At 43.5% G+C, this 17764-nt stretch overlaps 1 protein-coding gene across 1 annotated transcript in view; it reads left to right on the top strand.

Annotated features, from left to right (window-relative positions):
• The window catches only part of LOC132867838 (C-C motif chemokine 3-like 1), a 30720-nt gene extending 13183 nt beyond the window's left edge, over positions 1-17537 (top strand). The window contains exons 2-4 of the mRNA XM_060900813.1: positions 16893-16995; positions 17105-17182; positions 17283-17537. Coding sequence (XP_060756796.1) covers positions 16893-16995; positions 17105-17182; positions 17283-17307 — 206 coding nt within the window. The 3' untranslated portion in view covers positions 17308-17537. The remainder of the gene's footprint in view (positions 1-16892; positions 16996-17104; positions 17183-17282) is intronic.
• Positions 17538-17764: the final 227 nt, after the last annotated feature.

The following is a 17764-nucleotide window of genomic DNA, read 5'->3' as shown; positions in this document are numbered from 1 at the left end:
ACCATTTATATCAACATACTGATAACGATCCGTTAGATAAGACCTGAGCCAGGAGAGGGCCATTCCCTTAACTCCCACAACATTTTCTAGTCTATCCAGAAGAATGGAATGATCAATGGTATCAAATGCTGCACTAAGGTCAAGCAACACAAGTAGCGAGACACAGCCCTGATCAGACGCCAACAGTAGGTCGTTTACTACTTTAACCAGTGCTGTCTCTGTGCTATGATGAGGTCTAAATCCTGACTGATACATTTCATGGATGTTATTCCTATGTAAATATGAGCATAACTGCTGTGCCACAGCTTTTTCAAGGATCTTGGAGATAAAGGGGAGGTTTGATATTGGCCGATAATTGGACAGCTGACAGGGATCAAGGTCAGGTTTTTTAATCAGGGGTTTGATAACTGCTAGTTTAAAGGATTTGGGTACATAGCCAATCATAAGAGAAGAATTTATTATTTTTAGAAGCGGTTCAATTACTCCAGGCATTATCTGTTTGAATAGATGTGTCGGTAAGGAATCTAGTACGCAAGTTGAGGCTTTTGATGTAGAGATTAATGAAAGTAATTCAGTTTCTTTTAGGGGAGTAAAACATTCTAACTGATGATCTGATACAGTTATATTGTTAACTACAAGGTCACTTTCATTGTCTAACCTTAAATTAGTAGTTTGAATTTTTTGTCGGATATTCTCAATTTTGTCATTAAAAAAATTCATGAAGTCGTTGCTACTACATACTGCAGGTGTGCATCTGTCTATAGTGGACTTATTCCTGGTTAATTTTGCTACAGTATTAAATAGGAATCTAGGATTATTTTTGTTATCTTCTATTAGGGAGGAGAGATATGTTGATCTCGCAGCACTAAGAGCTTTTCTATACTTCAGGAAGCTCTCCTTCCATGCCAATTTGAACACTACCAATTTTGTTTGACGCCATTTACGTTCCAATTTTCGAGTGGTCTGTTTTAAAGTGCGAGTGTCATCATTATACCAGGGTGCTAATTTTTTGTCTCTGACCATTTTCCTTTTTAGAGGAGCTACATTATCTAAAGTATGGCGGAATGTTGACTCTAAGCATTCAGTTGCCTGATCGAGTTCTGCAGGGGCCGACAGTGACCCAATCAAAGTTGACAGCTCTGGGAGATCATTTATAAAGCTCTGTGCAGTAGTTGACGTGAAAGTACGTTTAATACAGTAGCGTGGTGAGGTGCATATATTATTACTCAGACATATTTTGAATGAGATGAGACAATGATCTGAGATAACTTCAGACTGTGGAAGTATGACTATATTGTCTACGTTTAATCTGAATGTTAGTATTAGATCAAGGGTGTGACCACCATTATGGGTCGGTCCTATGACATTCTGCTTAATCCCGACTGAATCTAAGATGGACACAAATGCTGTTTTTAAAGGGTCTTCTGGGTTATCAAAGTGAATATTAAAATCTCCGACAACTAAAGCTTTGTCTAAGGAAATAACCAAATCTGAGATAAAATCTGCAAATTCAGAAAGAAACTCAGAATATGGCCCCGGGGGCCTGTAAATAATAAGCAATGGAATTAACTGGGTAGACTTATTTTTCGAGGCTACATACATTATATGAGTATGAAGAACTTCAAATGTATTAAATTTATAACCAGGTTTGTGTGTTACACCTAGATAATCGTTATAAATAACCGCGACGCCTCCTCCTCTGCCAGTTAGACGAGGCTGGTGTATATAACTGTATCCAGGAGGACTCGCTTCATTTAATGCTATATATTCATTTGGCTTAATCCATGTTTCTGTTAAACACAGTACATTAAACTCCTGATCAGTAATGAGTTCATTAACCATTAGCGCTTTAGATGTAAGAGATCTAATATTTAATAGCCCCACCTTTAGATCAAAGGTGCTGGCAGCAGCTGTACAGTCAGTCTGATCTAATTTTATATTGATTAGGTTACTGGAACAAACTCTCTGAAAATTTCTATCTTTTTGTTGAGCTCGGGGAACAGACACAGTCTCGATGTAGTGGGCCCTGAGTGACGACTCTGTGCAGCTAGCAGACAGTCGGTTTAGCCTGTTCGTCTGCTCCCTGGCCTTGGCTCTGGATTGTCAGAAATTAACTAGGCCTGTTCTGAGACTATGACCTATGCTGCAGGAAATGAGAGCAGCACCTTCCCGAGTGAGATGGATACCGTCCCGCCCTAACAGGCCAGCAGTGCCCTCAAAATTAGCCCAATTATCTATAAAGCCCACACTGTTTTCAGAGCACCACCTGGACAGCCAGCAGTTCAGCGACCATAACCTGCTGTAAGCTACATCGCCACGCCGCATTGGGATGGGGCCAGAGCATACTACAGCATCGGACATCGCCTTCGCTAATTTAAACACCACTACAAAGTTACTCTTAGTAACCTCAGACTGACGAAGGCGTATATCATTAGCTCCTGCATGGATAACTATCTTTGAGAACCTGTGCTTGCCTAGGACCCTAAGATTACCTGCTATGTCCGGCGCCCTGGCTCCCGGTATACACCTGACTAAAGCTGCTGGTGCCCCTAAAGGCTGAGCTAATTTCACGTGCCGTATGATAGAGTCCCCTATAACCAGAGCTCTTTCAGGTTTCTCAGTGGGTGCATCACTAAGGAGAGCAAACCTGTTCGACACGTGACGCGGAGAGGAGTGGTGCTCCCGTGGGCGAGCCTCTGCGGTAGCTTTGGCTCTACGCTTATGCCGCCGAGCCGTCACCCATTCGCCCCGCTGTAAGGGCTCTAATGCCGGAGTTGGGGGATTGCTAACTCCACCTAGGGCGTCCAGACTTTCCCTAACAGAAACTACACTGTTCTCACGCTCACTAACCTGCTCTAAAGCCTGGACACGCGCTTCTAGCACTGAAATCTTCTCCGTCAGAGAGCTAACTAATCTGCACTTATCACAAGTAAAGCTAATAGAGCTATCGCTAGTGACGGAGGAAGAATGACTAAACATCCTGCACTCAGCACACTGAACAGGCTGAAGGTGTGCCATGATGAAAAGATTCACGTACCTTAAATGAAGATCTGTTGATATTAAAGCAGATCAGATGGCCTCCGCTTGTGGACTTTACACAGGAGGAGAGAAAAAGAAAGCTTCCGGTCTCGGCGTTCTTCCGAAAAAAGAAAGAGAAAAAACCGGAAAAAAAAACCGGAAAAAGGAAAGCGAAAGTGAAAAGTACAAAAATGAAAACGACAGTATAATAAAAATGAAGACGATACTGGAAATTTATTTATAGAAAAAAAGTTAAAAAAGGATTAGTAATTAACGCCGGCACTCGCGGGAAAAAGGACTGGGCGCGAACAACTCAGGAAACACCAAGAAGACACCACTTCTGATGATGCCGAGAGTACGCGCACTCTGAGTTGTGTTTTAGGAATGTTATCTATTATACTCTGAAAGCATTCGCTCACTGCTTGTGTCTTCACGTGATTGGCTCAAGATTTTCTATGAAGCTTTGTTAGAGCGTGCACCTGGCGTGCGGGCGGATGCGTAGTTATGAGAACTCAGGCACCCTGCTTATCACCACCAAGGTCAGGAAAGGTGGTTACATCATGAAAAGATGCAAGCTAGGATGAACTCAAGCACCCTGCTCATTACCACCAAGGCCACAGAAAAGCGATTACAACATAGGAAAAAACATCTTTCTCAGTATAGGCCACTTGAGCTCAACACACAGAAACACAGAGAATAATAATGTTCATCCATTAAAAATTCCCTCACATTCCCCCCTTTTTATCCTATAGGATAAATTACTAAAAGGAAAGAAAAGAACTGTACACAGTTTCAGTGATAAGGGTTCTCAGAGAGATTCGACTTAACACGTCATTGAGTGTACAGGGATAATGCTAAGGCTGTTTTTATAAGACAGACATCTTAAATGAATGCTAACAAGCCATATACATAGATCAGGAATAATAGAACAGGAAACAATGATAATGAAAGTGTTTTAAGTCAGGACTAGTTTCATGTCAACTGTGCTGATGTCATCGAACGGTGGGTTATAGTCTTCGTGTGGGTTTGGAGGCCAGTCAGGCAAGTCATCGGAGTCTATTTTCACCATCTGGTAACCGATATTTGTCAGCTGCCTCTGAAACACAGACATACAACATTGACAGAGAACAGGGAGCAAACAAAGCATCACAATCACTAAGACCAGGACCAGTATGGTGGATAGAATTAGAGTCTTCCATCCACTGAACTAACACCACCAGCTGTCTTTATCTCCTCCATGTTTGTCTGCTCATAATTGTTCAGCAACCTTGCGCATCTTGTTCAGTGCCTCAGTAATGTTACCGAGTTAACCCTTGCCCTTCTTGACGTGTATTGGTGCTCAGAGGGCGGGCACGCCCTATCAGCCCTCGTCCCACCTCACCGGGACTTGGAGGAAACTCAAAACCCTAAGACTTATCTATCAGCTAGACACTGAAATACTCTTCCCTATTGAGGGTGCGTGCGTGATTGATGTGATACTCGCACTGTTCCATGCAGTGATGCCTTTCTTCCTCACGAGCTTTAGTCAGCGTCTCGTCACTTAGGCCTTCCTTTTCCTCCTGCTCAGCCGGTTCAGGAACCCTCCTGCAACGACTAGCGTGGATCCACGTCACTCTGCCTGTGACTTTCACTGCCGTTGGGGTCGTGAGCAGGACCTGGAATGGGCTATTCCACCGTGGCTTGTTCCACTTGGTTTGTTGGAAGTCCTTTACCACGATCTAATCCCCTGGTTGTAGATCATGCAGAGGTCCCTCAGCGGGTTTGGGAAGTGCTTCTTTACCTGTTTGTGGATAGATTTCAAAGCAGAGGACAACGTTGCACAGTAATTCAACATTGCATCATCACACAGTGTGGTGTCCAGCAGTGTTCCTTGAGCTGGCCCTATCCCCGTGTTGGGTACTCGTCCAAACAGAATTTCGAATGGGCTTAACCCATGTTTAGGCCTAGTTTGCATCCTCATTTGTGTGAGTACTACAGGGAGGACCTTTGTTCATCCTAGCCCTATTTCTGCACAAGCTTTGCTTAGTTTATTTTTAAGTGACCCATTTTTCCTCTCTACTGCTCCCGCACTGGCAGGATGATAGGCACAATGTTGTTTCAGGTCTATCCCTAGGAATGCTCCTATTTTCTTTAGGGCTGCATTAACAAAGGGTGTTCCATTGTCACTTGAGATTTTGCTAGGTATACCCCACCTAGGAATTACATCTCTCAGGAGTGCTTTGACTACCGCCTCTGAGTCTTGTTTAGCTGTGGGGAATACTTCTACCCATTTTGAAAACATGTCAACTATTACCAGGCAGTACCTTTTCCCTTCACTAGGTGTCAGTTCAAAAAGTCCATTTGGAGGTGATCAAATGGTTTGTCTGGTATTGGGTGTGCTGCTTGAGTTAGTCTGATACCTTGACCTGCATTATGTTGTGCACAGTGATGGGAATAACGGCGTTAGAAATAACGGCGTTACTAACGGCGTTACTTTTTTTAGTAACGAGTAATCTAACTAATTACTTTTTACATCGTTAGAACGCCGTTCCCGTTACTTACAATAAAATACTATGCGTTACTTTATTAAAGCTGTTCTCATCTGGCATGCTGCTCGTTCAGCCTTTCTTTACTCTGCTTTCGTGTGGGGCGGGGAGACGCGAGACAACGGCACAGTAAGCCAATCAGAGTAGATTTGGACAACACACGTAGGTAGGCCACGCCTACTGCACTACTGCGTGGTCTTTCAATCGGAAGACCCAGCGATGGCGAGCGGTCAGCCCAACACTGCGCTTTCACATTGGAAATACAGCCAGGACTTTTCATTACTTTAAATAAAAGGCAAGAGTGTTTACATGCAATGCACATTATGTCGAGGAACAAAGCGTTTGTCCTCGTCAGTGGCCAGTAATTAGTAACATAATTTTAATAACTACAAAAATATATTACATTTGATAGATGTCTTATCTCACATTGTCCCACAAAAATATTAATATAGTGTAGATAACATTACTAATTGGTTCTGTTAAGTGTCCATTTCAGTCATTAAACACATTTAACATTCACTTTTATTATGATTACACTAATTGAATTTGATTTTTTTTGAGGGGGAACAAAATGTAACGGAATAATTACTTTCCCTGTTAATTAGTTACTTTCATGACAAAGTAACTCCGTTACTAACTCAGTTACTTTTTGGGAAAAGTAACTAGTAACTATAACTAATTACTTTTTGAAAGTAACGTGCCCAACACTGGTTGTGCACATATCAAGCATTGCTTGCAAAATTTCACAGCATAATTTGAAAACCCCTTTGTGAACCATCTCTTTGTTACTTCTGCTACCATCCCCCCTTTTTTGACACATGGGTGAGCCCATGTGCCAATTTTTCATAGTAAGGGAACATGTATTTTGGTAGACAGGGACGGCCCGAGGGACAAACCCAGACCGAGTTTGCAAGGATACAGCCCGCCTGTTTCCAGACTTGCGTCTCGTCCTGGGTGGCAGTGCTCTGAAGGTCCGCTAGCTGTAAACAAGGGGTAGAAACCTGAGGAAAGGCAAGGTTTGAGGGTGAACTGGAAGCCAAGGCTGCACACTTAGCTGCCGCGTCCGCCCTGGCATTCCCTTGAGACACAAGATCAGTATTGTTAGTATGGGCAGCACACTTACACACAGCAATGGCTCTAGGGAGTAGAACAGCATCCAACAACTCAGAGACCAGTTTATGATGTGCAATGGGAAATCCTATGCTAGTGAGAAAATTTCTGTTTCCAAATGGTGCCAAAATCATGCACAACGCCAAATGCATACCTACTGTCCGTAAAAATATTGACAGATTGCCCTGCCACCAATTTGCATGCCTCAATGAGGGCACAGAGCTCTGCAGCCTGCGCCGACAGGTTCGAGGGCAGATGTGACACCTTGAGGACCTCGTGATCTGAGACTACGGCAAAACCTACTTTGTTCTTTCCCGTCTCTGGGTCTCTGGAGGCTGAACCATCCACATAAAGGACCATGTCTGGATTTTCCAAAAGGGTCACTCTTTATGTCTGCCCTGGGGGAACAAAAATCATTAGTGACAGCAACACAGTCATGTGGTTCTCCATCGTCCTCTGTAGGGAGAAGAGAGGCAGAATTCAGAACAGAACAACGTTTCACAATGATGTTAGGCATATCAAGTATGACAGTGTTATACTTCAACCATCTCTGTGCTGACAAATGTGACATCTTTTCTCCAACAGAAGCAGGGAGACAGCATGTGGGACCAAAAGGGTGAGGTTAGAATACCCCACAATATTTCTGGAGGCAGTTACCGCCTTTTCAGCTGCAGCAACTGCACGCAGGCAAACAGGAAGTCCAGCCGCCACTGGATCCAGCCTGCTGGAGAAGTAAGCTACAGGTCTCAATCTATCCCCGTGTTTCTGCAAAAGAACAGAGGTCATAAAACCCTTCTTTTCATCTACAGTTTGAACAAATGGTTTATTGGGGTCAGGCAGTCCCAGAGTGGGTGTGGTCTGCAGAGCGCTCTTTAAGGACGTCAGGCGTGGGCGGGACAGCCGCAGCATTGACTGCTTGCAGATCTTGGACAAACCTCCACTCATCGGGCTGGGACGGTTTTCTTGCCTTCTTGACTGGAAAAATAGGAGTGCGCACTGGAAAGTCCGCACTCCTTGGCAATTACATCTGCCTTCAGCAACAAATCAAAGACCGGTTTTATACCTGCAATTGCTTCTGGTTTGAGTGGGTACTGGGTCTGTTTAGGCCTGAAATCTAATTTGGGGGTGATCACCACTGGTTCAGCATTCTTTATTAGGCCCACATCATGTTTACCCTTCACCCAAATGGAATTTGGAACTCCCGCCAATTTGGGGTGCACCTCTGCTGGAGTTATGCCTGTGGAAACAGAGACAAACAGGCTACTATGGCCGGGGTCCCCAGGATACTGGTCATCAGTGGCTAATATTACGCTGCGCTTAACATACACACACATAGCATGACTTTGTTTGTAGACCCCAAGCCTTTGACAAAACAACACACTAGGGTCCTCTGTTTGGGACCATTCATTGCCATCAACTGCACACTTCCTGACCCACTTCCCCACGTCTTTCCAATGGGCGACTCGTGGCCTTGGTAATGAGACATGGGATATAGAATTAATGATGTCAAAGAAATCATGTTGGCAGCAGCCGACCTCAAAGTCCTCTGACACAAGGCTGCGTATAACATGTTTGAGAACACTGCAATGAACATTGATGCAGCTGTTTGGACAACGAGTAAAATGGACCTGCACAGCGCAATAATGTTTAGATCAATACATAGTTTGAGGGTCAATCTTTCACGTGCATGGGGGTCTGCAAACCAAGTCTTTTCAAACTCTACATCTTGCCCTTGGTGAACATGTGCTGTACAATGCAAATCTTCCTCTTTCATATAATCTGTGTCAACTGATGAGGTGTTCAAGTGTGCGAGCTGTACAAGGTGTTTTGGAGTTTGTGTGAGCTGATCTGAGCAGAGCTGCCAGACATACACATACAGAGGGCTTCCAAACCCATACTGCACACCGCACATTTCACTTACTTCAATAGTTAGTCCATCTGGAGTGGATGTGAGATTTACTTCTAATTTGCACATTAAATCATGTGCTAACAAATTTACTGGACATGTATGTGAGATGAGGAATGAGTGGGACGTAACTATTCCTCCCTTGCTTTTACATGGGAGGTTGACTGAGAAAGTTTTGGTTACAGGTCGTCCTGAGATGCCCACTGTCTGAATAGAATTTGAGCTGAGCGGTGGGTCTACTGGAAGTACCCCATGTTGTATCACTGAGTGTGCTGCTCCAGAATCTACTAAAAAGGTTAACACATGCCCACATACAGTGAGGGGCATACAAGGGAGTTTAGACAAGGGAGCAGTTGTGTATTTTAACAAACTTAATGCAACTTCAGGTGTATCTATCTGGACTGGTGTATCGGGCGTTTCTGTGTAGTCTTGCTGTTGCATGCAGGTGCTGCTACTAATGTGTTTAACATTATGTGAATGCTCCTGTCTATGTGTATGTGTATCATCAGGTGTGTGTGTGTGTTACCTCCCCTGTTCTCTGTGTGGGGCCCATTCCCGGAGTCCGCCCATCAGTCTGCTTTGCTGTACTCCTCACAGGGCTTCTGGCTGCTTCTGTGGAGACAATTTCAAGCAATGTGTCCCTTTTGATTGCAGTTGTAGCAGGTTGCACCTTTTATCCAGGACGAGTCACTCCAGGTTGTCCTGTCTCGGCCCCTACTTCGACCTCTTCCTCCTCTTGTTCCTTTTTCTCCAGGCTGAACAGTCTGAAAAGAGTGAGAGTGGCGGTGTGTAGATCTTGGTCTCTTTGTGTCGACTTTGTCTTCTCCTTCTCTTTCAGCAGCTTTTCTGCATGCACAGCGTACTGCTCGATCTTGGTGAGACTGGTGGTTTCCCACAGGAGACAGAGCTGCTTTACTAACTTGGCCACTGCTGGATCCATACCGCTCATGAAACTGTTCCGCAGATGCGCTTCCCAGATCTCAGGAGTGCCTTCCACTCCAGCCAGGGTCGCGGGTCTGGTCAGGCCACTGTGTTTTTTTTTTCTCTCATGCACGGCGGTGAGACGGGTGAGAAATGCTGACACCACTTCTCCATCTTCTTGCTTACACCTACTGATCTTAGTCATGTCTATGTTCAAAGGAAAAGCACTATCCAGATGAGCACAGAGAGCAGTGATGGTATCTCTATACTCACTATTGCCAGCCGCGCTCCAGTCTGGTGTAGTCATTCGCTGGTCAGCTTCCAGACAATCTTTGGAAACTTTGATCCAATCTATTCCCATCTTGATCATGAGTAGGCGGCGAAGTTCATGGGTGGTCGGTCGGAATTCTCTGCAAAATATCAACAGTTCGTTACCAAATCTCTTTCCTCCTACCTCTCTCACGTTGGGAAGAGAAGCCATGCTTTCCTTGATATCAGCTGTCATCCAGGGTCTGTGGACTAAAAGCACGCCGTCAGCTCCAGCCACTTCCATCATTGGAAGATGAAGGACTTCAGACTTTAGGTTACGGCCTTGTGGACCCACTGCTGAGCACGTGGTCAGGTCCAGGAGGGTGTCTTTTCCATTGCCATATGCAAGACCGGATCTCATGTGTGACGGAGAAGCGCTGAGAGGCGCTGATGCTGGAGGCAGCTGGTAGGCTGGGAGAGATTCCAGAGGCTCAATTTTTTTTTTCTTCTTTGTCTCGACTTCTCCCCCTTTCTGTGGGTGAAGCGCTTGTGGGAATGATGTTCCGCCTTGCTGAGGAGGCAGTGTGTGTTGGAGTGGTGGGGCAGACTCCAGGTCAGGGTCCATCTGAAATTTCAAACACTGAGAAGAGGGTGAGAGCCCTGCCTGTCATTTCTCTCTTTTGTACTCTCTCTTAAGTGTTTCTTCTTTCCATGCAGAAAATGCCCTCCAGTCCCCTAAGAACTTAACATTATCTGCAAGCTCTTCTTTTTCCTTCTGTTTCAATTTTTCTTCTAACTGTCCTATCTGCCTGGGACTAAAACTGCCCTTCTCAGGGAATCCTAAGTCCTTTACCCATATGTCAAACTGTGCCAAACAATCATAAAAAATTTTCATAAACTGGATGTTTGGGCTGTCATAGGAACAGCCAATTCTTATTATAGCACATGTAGCTTCACACTTACTTGCTTTTTTTCTTTTCTTTCCCTAACTTACTGTTTCTGTTCCTCATTGTACACTGTTATATCAATAGGTTATGACAACAATGGCTGAGTTTTTTTTTTTAGGATCACAAGAAGAACAGGTTGGACTATGTCCAAAAATGCGACACACTAATCCTTTAGGTGTGTTCTTATTAGTAAACAATTTATCTGACATTTGCCTTAAGCTAAAGTAGGCATCATTTAACACAACAACCTCAAAGACAACTCGCGCATGTGTACAAATCTGTTTCTCTGTTTCAGAATTTGGAGGAGGACAGTACTCTGTTAATTCATCAATATTTTGCGTGCACACCGGTGTGTCTTTGCGACTTCGTGATCGAACCTCTCTATCCCGTTCCTCCGACGGGCCAGTTGTTCACACAGAACAAAGGGAGCAAGATTCAATTTTTTCCCAGTTACGAATCGCTGAACATGAGTCCGTCGAGACACACACCCGTACTTCCTTCGCTCAAGTAGGTGAGCCGTTACCCAGTCGTCACTTGGGCGGATAATTCTCTTACACAACCCAATAAACTACTCGCAGTTTATTGTCTCAAAATTGTGTTTTATCTGTTTTCTGCAAACATATTGATGATACCACAGCTTAGCAGTCCTCCTGGGCTCGGACAAACTTCTGTCCGTCTCTTATATCATTTTTAAATACTAGGACAAATCTCTGTCCATTTCTTGTATCATTCTTTAAATACTGTTTCCACTAATTTCTTTACACAAGAATGCAAAGTTATCACTTACTGGTTCGGTGAGCCCTGATGGCCTGGTCTCTCGTCCGAGTTCTCAGCTCCGCACCGTAGCCTTGGGAGTGTTCCGTCGTCCGAGGATCAGACGCATAGGGCCCACCCAGGGGACACCAAATTGTAATGGAAATTTCTAATAAACACTTCAGAACGCTTAACAGTTGTCTTTTCAGTCATTTTTGTAGATCATATAAAAGATATATAAAATAGGAAAGGAAAGAGAAGAATAGAAGAAGACACCACTTCTGATGATGCCGAGAGTACGCGCACTCTGAGTTGTGTTTTAGGAATGTTATCTATTATACTCTGAAAGCATTCGCTCACTGCTTGTGTCTTCACGTGATTGGCTCAAGATTTTCTATGAAGCTTTGTTAGAGCGTGCACCTGGCGTGCGGGCGGATGCGTAGTTATGAGAACTCAGGCACCCTGCTTATCACCACCAAGGTCAGGAAAGGTGGTTACATCATGAGAAGATGCAAGCTAGGATGAACTCAAGCACCCTGCTCATTACCACCAAGGCCACAGAAAAGCGATTACAACATAGGAAAAAACATCTTTCTCAGTATAGGCCACTTGAGCTCAACACACAGAAACACAGAGAATAATAATGTTCATCCATTAAAAATTCCCTCACAAAGGTCCGGGTTCGAGCCCCGTGGCCGGCGAGGGCCTTTCTGTGCGGAGTTTGCATGTTCTCCCCGTGTCCGCGTGGGTTTCCTCCGGGTGCTCCGGTTTCCCCCACAGTCCAAAAACATGCAGGTTAGGCTAACTGGTGGCTCTAAATTGACCGTAGGTGTGAATGTGAGTGTGAATGGTTGTCTGTGTCTATGTGTCAGCCCTGTGATGACCTGGCGACTTGTCCAGGGTGTACCCCGCCTTTCGCCCGTAGTCAGCTGGGATAGGCTCCAGCTTGCCTGCGACCCTGCAGAACAGGATAAAGTGGCTAGAGATAATGAGGTGAGATGAGAATTCCTTGCAAACAACAAAAAATAGTTTGTGCCTCCATTTTTTATGAAAAACTGATAAATAATAGCACACACTGCTTCCCTTACAGGCGGCACGGTAGTGTAGTAGTTAGAACCGTCGCCTCACAGCAAGAAGGTTCAAGCCCAGTAGCTGGCGAGGGCCTTTTTGTGTGGAGTTTGCATGTTCTCCCCGTGTCTGCGTGGGTTTCTTCCGGGTGCTCTGGTTTCCCCCACAATCCAAAGACATGCAGTTAGGTTGACGTGGGGCGGCCTTGTGCTGAGGTGCCCTTGAGCAAAGTACTTGACCCCTGATTGCTCCCCGGGCGCTTTGGTGTAGCTGCCCACTGCTCTGAGTGTGTACGCGTGTGTTCACTGCATCAGATGGGTTAAATGCAGAGGATGAATTTCACTGTGCTTGAAATGTGCATGTGATGAATAAAGGTCTCTTCTTCTTCTTCTTCTTCTCTAAATTGACCGTGAGTGTGAACGGTTGTTTGTCTCTATATGTCAGCCCTGCGATAACCTGGCGACTTGTCCAGGGTGCACCCCGCCTCTCGCCCATAGTCAGCTGGGATAGGCTCCAGCTTGCCTGTGACCCTGTAGAACAGGATAAGTGGCTACAGATAAAGGATGGATGCTTCACTTATTTTATCATCATTCTCCTCTCAGATTATCTTCTCTGATAATGGCCTTGATTTTCCCGGTTACCCGCTGAAACTAGATAGCCTCGGTTCAGTTTAACATGAATTAATCTACTTCATGTGAGGTTGTTGAATTTCATGCAAATGCTACACAATTTAATAATGTTCATCCTGGAAACATGAATTTATTTCATAGAAAATACATGCTACACTTATATAAATGTAACAGCAAGCCAGTTTCCTTTTTTATAGTGTGAGTTATTTAAAGTTCATGGGCAACAGTTTTCAATTTATGTACATTTGAAACTTTAGATGTTAAAAACCCTCTGTAATTTTCTTCTGGTCCCAAGAAGTATTGTTAATAAGTAATAATTAAAATAAGTTAGTGCGGATCGCAGCGAATTTCTGTTCAGCGATTTTCGTGACCACTCGGCGCGTGACGTCATTCAAGACAAACAAATCACTTGAGTTGAGTCCACTTCTGTTTACTTGCATTGCCGTTCGGCTTGAGTGCAGACGTGCGTTCAGGAATTTCCAAAGAAATACCATGCCTTATTGTTGTGCAGTGAGCTGTAACAACGGGAGTGGTTTTAGGAAGAAGTTTTTACCCTTTTCCGAGAGAGGAGAAGAGACAGAGAAAGTGGATTGGCTTTTTCCAGAAGAGGAGAAGAAGTGGAGCAAGAGGGTTGGCTTTTTCCGAAAGAGGAGACGAGGCGGAGAGAGTGGATTGTGCATGTGAAGCCAGAGGGTTGGCTTTTTCCGAAAGAAGAGATGAGGTGGAGAGAGTGGATTGTGCGCGTGAAACAAAATCAATCAGTCAAAGAAGAAACGGACCGGCAACGCTCAAGCAAAAAGGAAAAGATTGGAGGTTACTTTTGCTTGCAATTGACAAGTTAAGAATCCTGAGGGATTTTACAATCATTGTGGAAATGAGACAAAGGGATATTTCCTCGCTCAGAGTAGGCTATAAATAGTATAATGCCGCGGATGGCAGGCTAATGTGGCCTACTGGCTCACTGTCCAGTAATCGTTCCCTATATCCACTAGGGAGGGCGGTTTAATTATTCTTCAAAAAGGCTCTTATTTAGTATTACGACGAAAGTAGGAATTTATCATAACTACCAGGATAAATTGTTTGGGCGCGAGTCTTGTTGAGGTCCGGGGTCACCGCGATCAGAGTCGGCTGAGTCGCTGTCCGATTCTGAGGCCGCACGGTCAAACCAGTGAGCCACATTCACCGAATGCTTCGCAATGGCCATAGGTTCATACATATATGGTTTCACCTCTCGATATTCAATTTGGAGAGTTCCTACTTCAAAATCGCTATCGCTTTCAGACGTTTTACACAACCTCTCACGACCAAAGTCCGTACACGTGTGCTCGGTTCGCAAGTAAACACAGACCTGCTCCCAGTCTGTTTGGCTTGAATGACGTCACGACGGCTATCCCCTGGTGGTGAAAGTGCGCATACAGTGGTGCTTGAAAGTTTGTGAACCCTTTAGAATTTTCTATATTTCTGCATAAATATGACCTAAAACATCATCAGATTTTCACACAACTCCTAAAAGTAGATAAAGAGAACCCAGTTAAACAAATGAGACAAAAATATTATACTTGGTCATTTATTGATTGAGGAAAATGATCCAATATTACATATCTGTGAGTGGCAAAAGTATGTGAACCTTTGCTTTCAGTATCTGGTGTGACCCCCTTGTGCAACAATAACTGCAACTAAACGTTTCCAGTAACTGTTGATCAGTCCTGCACACCGGCTTGGAGGAATTTTAGCCCATTCCTCCGTACAGAACAACTTCAACTCTGGGATGTTGGTGGGTTTCCTCACATGAACCGCTTGCTTCAGGTCCTTCCACAACATTTCGATTGGATTAAGGTCAGGACTTTGACTTGGCCATTCCAAAACATTCACTTTATTCTTCTTTAACCATCCTTTGGTAGAATGACTTGTGTACTTAGGGTCGTTGTCTTGCTGCATGACCCACATTCTCTTGAGATTCAGTTCATGGACAGATGTCCTGACATTTTCCTTTAGAATTTCCTGGTACAATTCAGAATTCATTGTTCCATCAATGATGGCAAGCCGTCCTGGCCCAGATGCAGCAAAACAGGCCCAAACAATGATACTACCACCACCATGTTTCACAGATGGGATAAGGTTCTTATGCTGGAATGCAGCGTTTTCCTTTCTCCAAACATAACGCTTCTCATTTAAACCAACAAGTCCCATTTTGGTCTCATCCATCCACAAAACATTTTTCCAATAGCCTTCTGGCTTGTCCACGTGATCTTTAGTAAACTTCAGACGAGCTGCAATGTTCTTTTTGGAGAGCAGTGGCTTTTTTGCTTGCAACCCTGCCATGCACACCATTGTTGTTCAGTGTTCTCCTGATGGTGAACTCATGAACATTAACATTAGCCAATGTGAGAGAGGCCTTCAGTTGCTTAGAAGTTACTCTGGGGTCCTTTGTGACCTCGCCAACTATTACATGCCTTGTTCTTGGAGTGATCTTTGTTGGTCGACCACTCCTGCGGAGGGTAACAATGGTCTTGAATTTCCTCCATTTGTACACAGTCTGTCTGACTGTGGATTGGTGGAGTCCAAACTCTTTAGAGATGGTTTTGTAACCTTTTCCAGACTGATGAGCATCAACAACACTTTTTCTGAGGTCCTCAGAAATCTCCTTTGTTCGGGCCATGATACACTTCCACAAACATGTGTTGTGAAGATCAGACTTTGATAGATCCCTGTTCTTTAAATAAAACAGGGTGCCCACTCACACCTGATTGTCATCCCATTGATTGAAAACACCTGACTCTAATTTCACCTTCAAATTAACTGCTAATCCTAGAGGTTCACATACTTTTGCCACTCACAGATATGTAATATTGGATCATTTTCCTCAATAAATAAGTGACCAAGTATAATATTTTTGTCTCATTTGTTTAACTGCATTCTCTTTATCTACTTTTAGGACTTGTGTGAAGATCTGATGATGTTTTAGGTCATATTTATGCAGAAATATAGAAAATTATAAAGGGTTCACAAACTTTCAAGCACCACTGTAAGTGAGATGTAAACAAACCTTCGGAAATTGGGCAAAACAGTATATTTTAATCGTTTTATTCAATTTTAGGGTGCAAATTAGAGACCAGAAAGATTGAATTTGCTTTTTGGGTCATTCTTCTAGACAATATAGTTGATATTCTATGTTTTACCTCCAACCATTTGTTCAATCTTTTGGTTGGAGAAGAGTTTGCATTTTGGCTCTGGAATTTTTCAAGAGAAAAACGTGACAGAAGAGAAAAAAACCTACAAGCAGCATAAAAGGCATATGAAAGAAATAATTTGCTTTGTTCTTTTATTTGTACGATGGTCAAGATTAGAGATTTTTATAGATTGAACTCTTTACCTGTCTGGAAACCGGACTGCGGGGATTTAAAAATGAAAACGTGAACTTGTATTTCCAGTTCTGTGGCACTCTCATTAAAGCACTGATGGAAATTTTATTGATGGAAACAACATTTGCTGTAAATGATTATTTCTACCAGTAAAAATAGAGGAAAAGCTGTGGGTGAAACCTAAATGTCAGTGTTGTGATTTAATTGGATGTCACCAAAAACTACAGTATTTTTAAACTTTTATTTTATTTTTTTTTTTGCATTGATGTTAACACTAAAGAGATGTAGAGATGTCCTGGGTCACCGAGGCATGGATTGCTGAGTATTAAACACAACATGTTGTTTGACTGATCATGGTTACTTTGTTATTTCTAAATATTCTAAATAATGGGAACACCTCACAGCACGATGCTGCTTTTCCTACACACGGAGGCCTGTTCGCTGCAGCCGGCTGAAAGGCTACTTCATCCAGGAAATCACCAGAAACTGTGACATCAGAGCCATAATGTGAGTCTCGACACACACAGTGTGTTACTGTAATTTATGTGTGTGTATTTTAGCCCCAGCTTTATGGTGATGCTTTCAAAATAATGATGATTTCTGTATTTTGCTGCAGTTTTAAAGTGAGGAATGGGAGGTTGATCTGCGCTGATCCCAGAATGGAATGGACTCAAGAGAGGGTCACATGCCTGAGGTAAACAATATTGTGGGGGTTTTTTTCAGAAAAAAAAATTTACTTTCTATTTAAGAAATTATTTCAACAGTAGCATTAAAAACTCTTTCTTTCTTTCTAGGGAAAAGGCTGAAATGATGGAATGAAGGAAGGCTGAAATGAGGAAGACATCTTGTTCAGGAAAAATCCACCCTGAACAATTTACATATTAATCTTTATAATTAACATGTGATCTTCAACAGCATCCGAGATTTATTCTGTAATGAAATTCTGAGGTATTCAGTTTAACTGTATTCACTGTATTGAGTCACAATGCTGTGCTGATAGTGGTGCAGAGATAACCCTCGCTTTATCTCTACATAAAGAGATTCATGCAGCGGTGCTTTAGTGATTTCATCCAGTTCTCTCTCCTCCTCATCTCTACACTCTGCTCAAACACATCAGTTTCCAAAGCTTCAACTAATTCAACACTAATACTGTCATTAATGTTATTGCACTCGTCACCTCGAACATCACCGACTAGCCAAGTCGAGTCTCTGCGTCATGTAGCTGCAGTGCATTCTGGGACTTTGTGTCCTGAGTTCACTTCAATGGCTCCAAAAC

Source organism: Neoarius graeffei, chromosome 19 (genome assembly GCF_027579695.1).
Source record: "Neoarius graeffei isolate fNeoGra1 chromosome 19, fNeoGra1.pri, whole genome shotgun sequence".
Lineage (NCBI taxonomy): Eukaryota > Metazoa > Chordata > Actinopteri > Siluriformes > Ariidae > Neoarius > Neoarius graeffei.
Note: the sequence above shows the minus strand (reverse complement) of the source record. Positions and strands in the feature narration are given on the sequence as shown.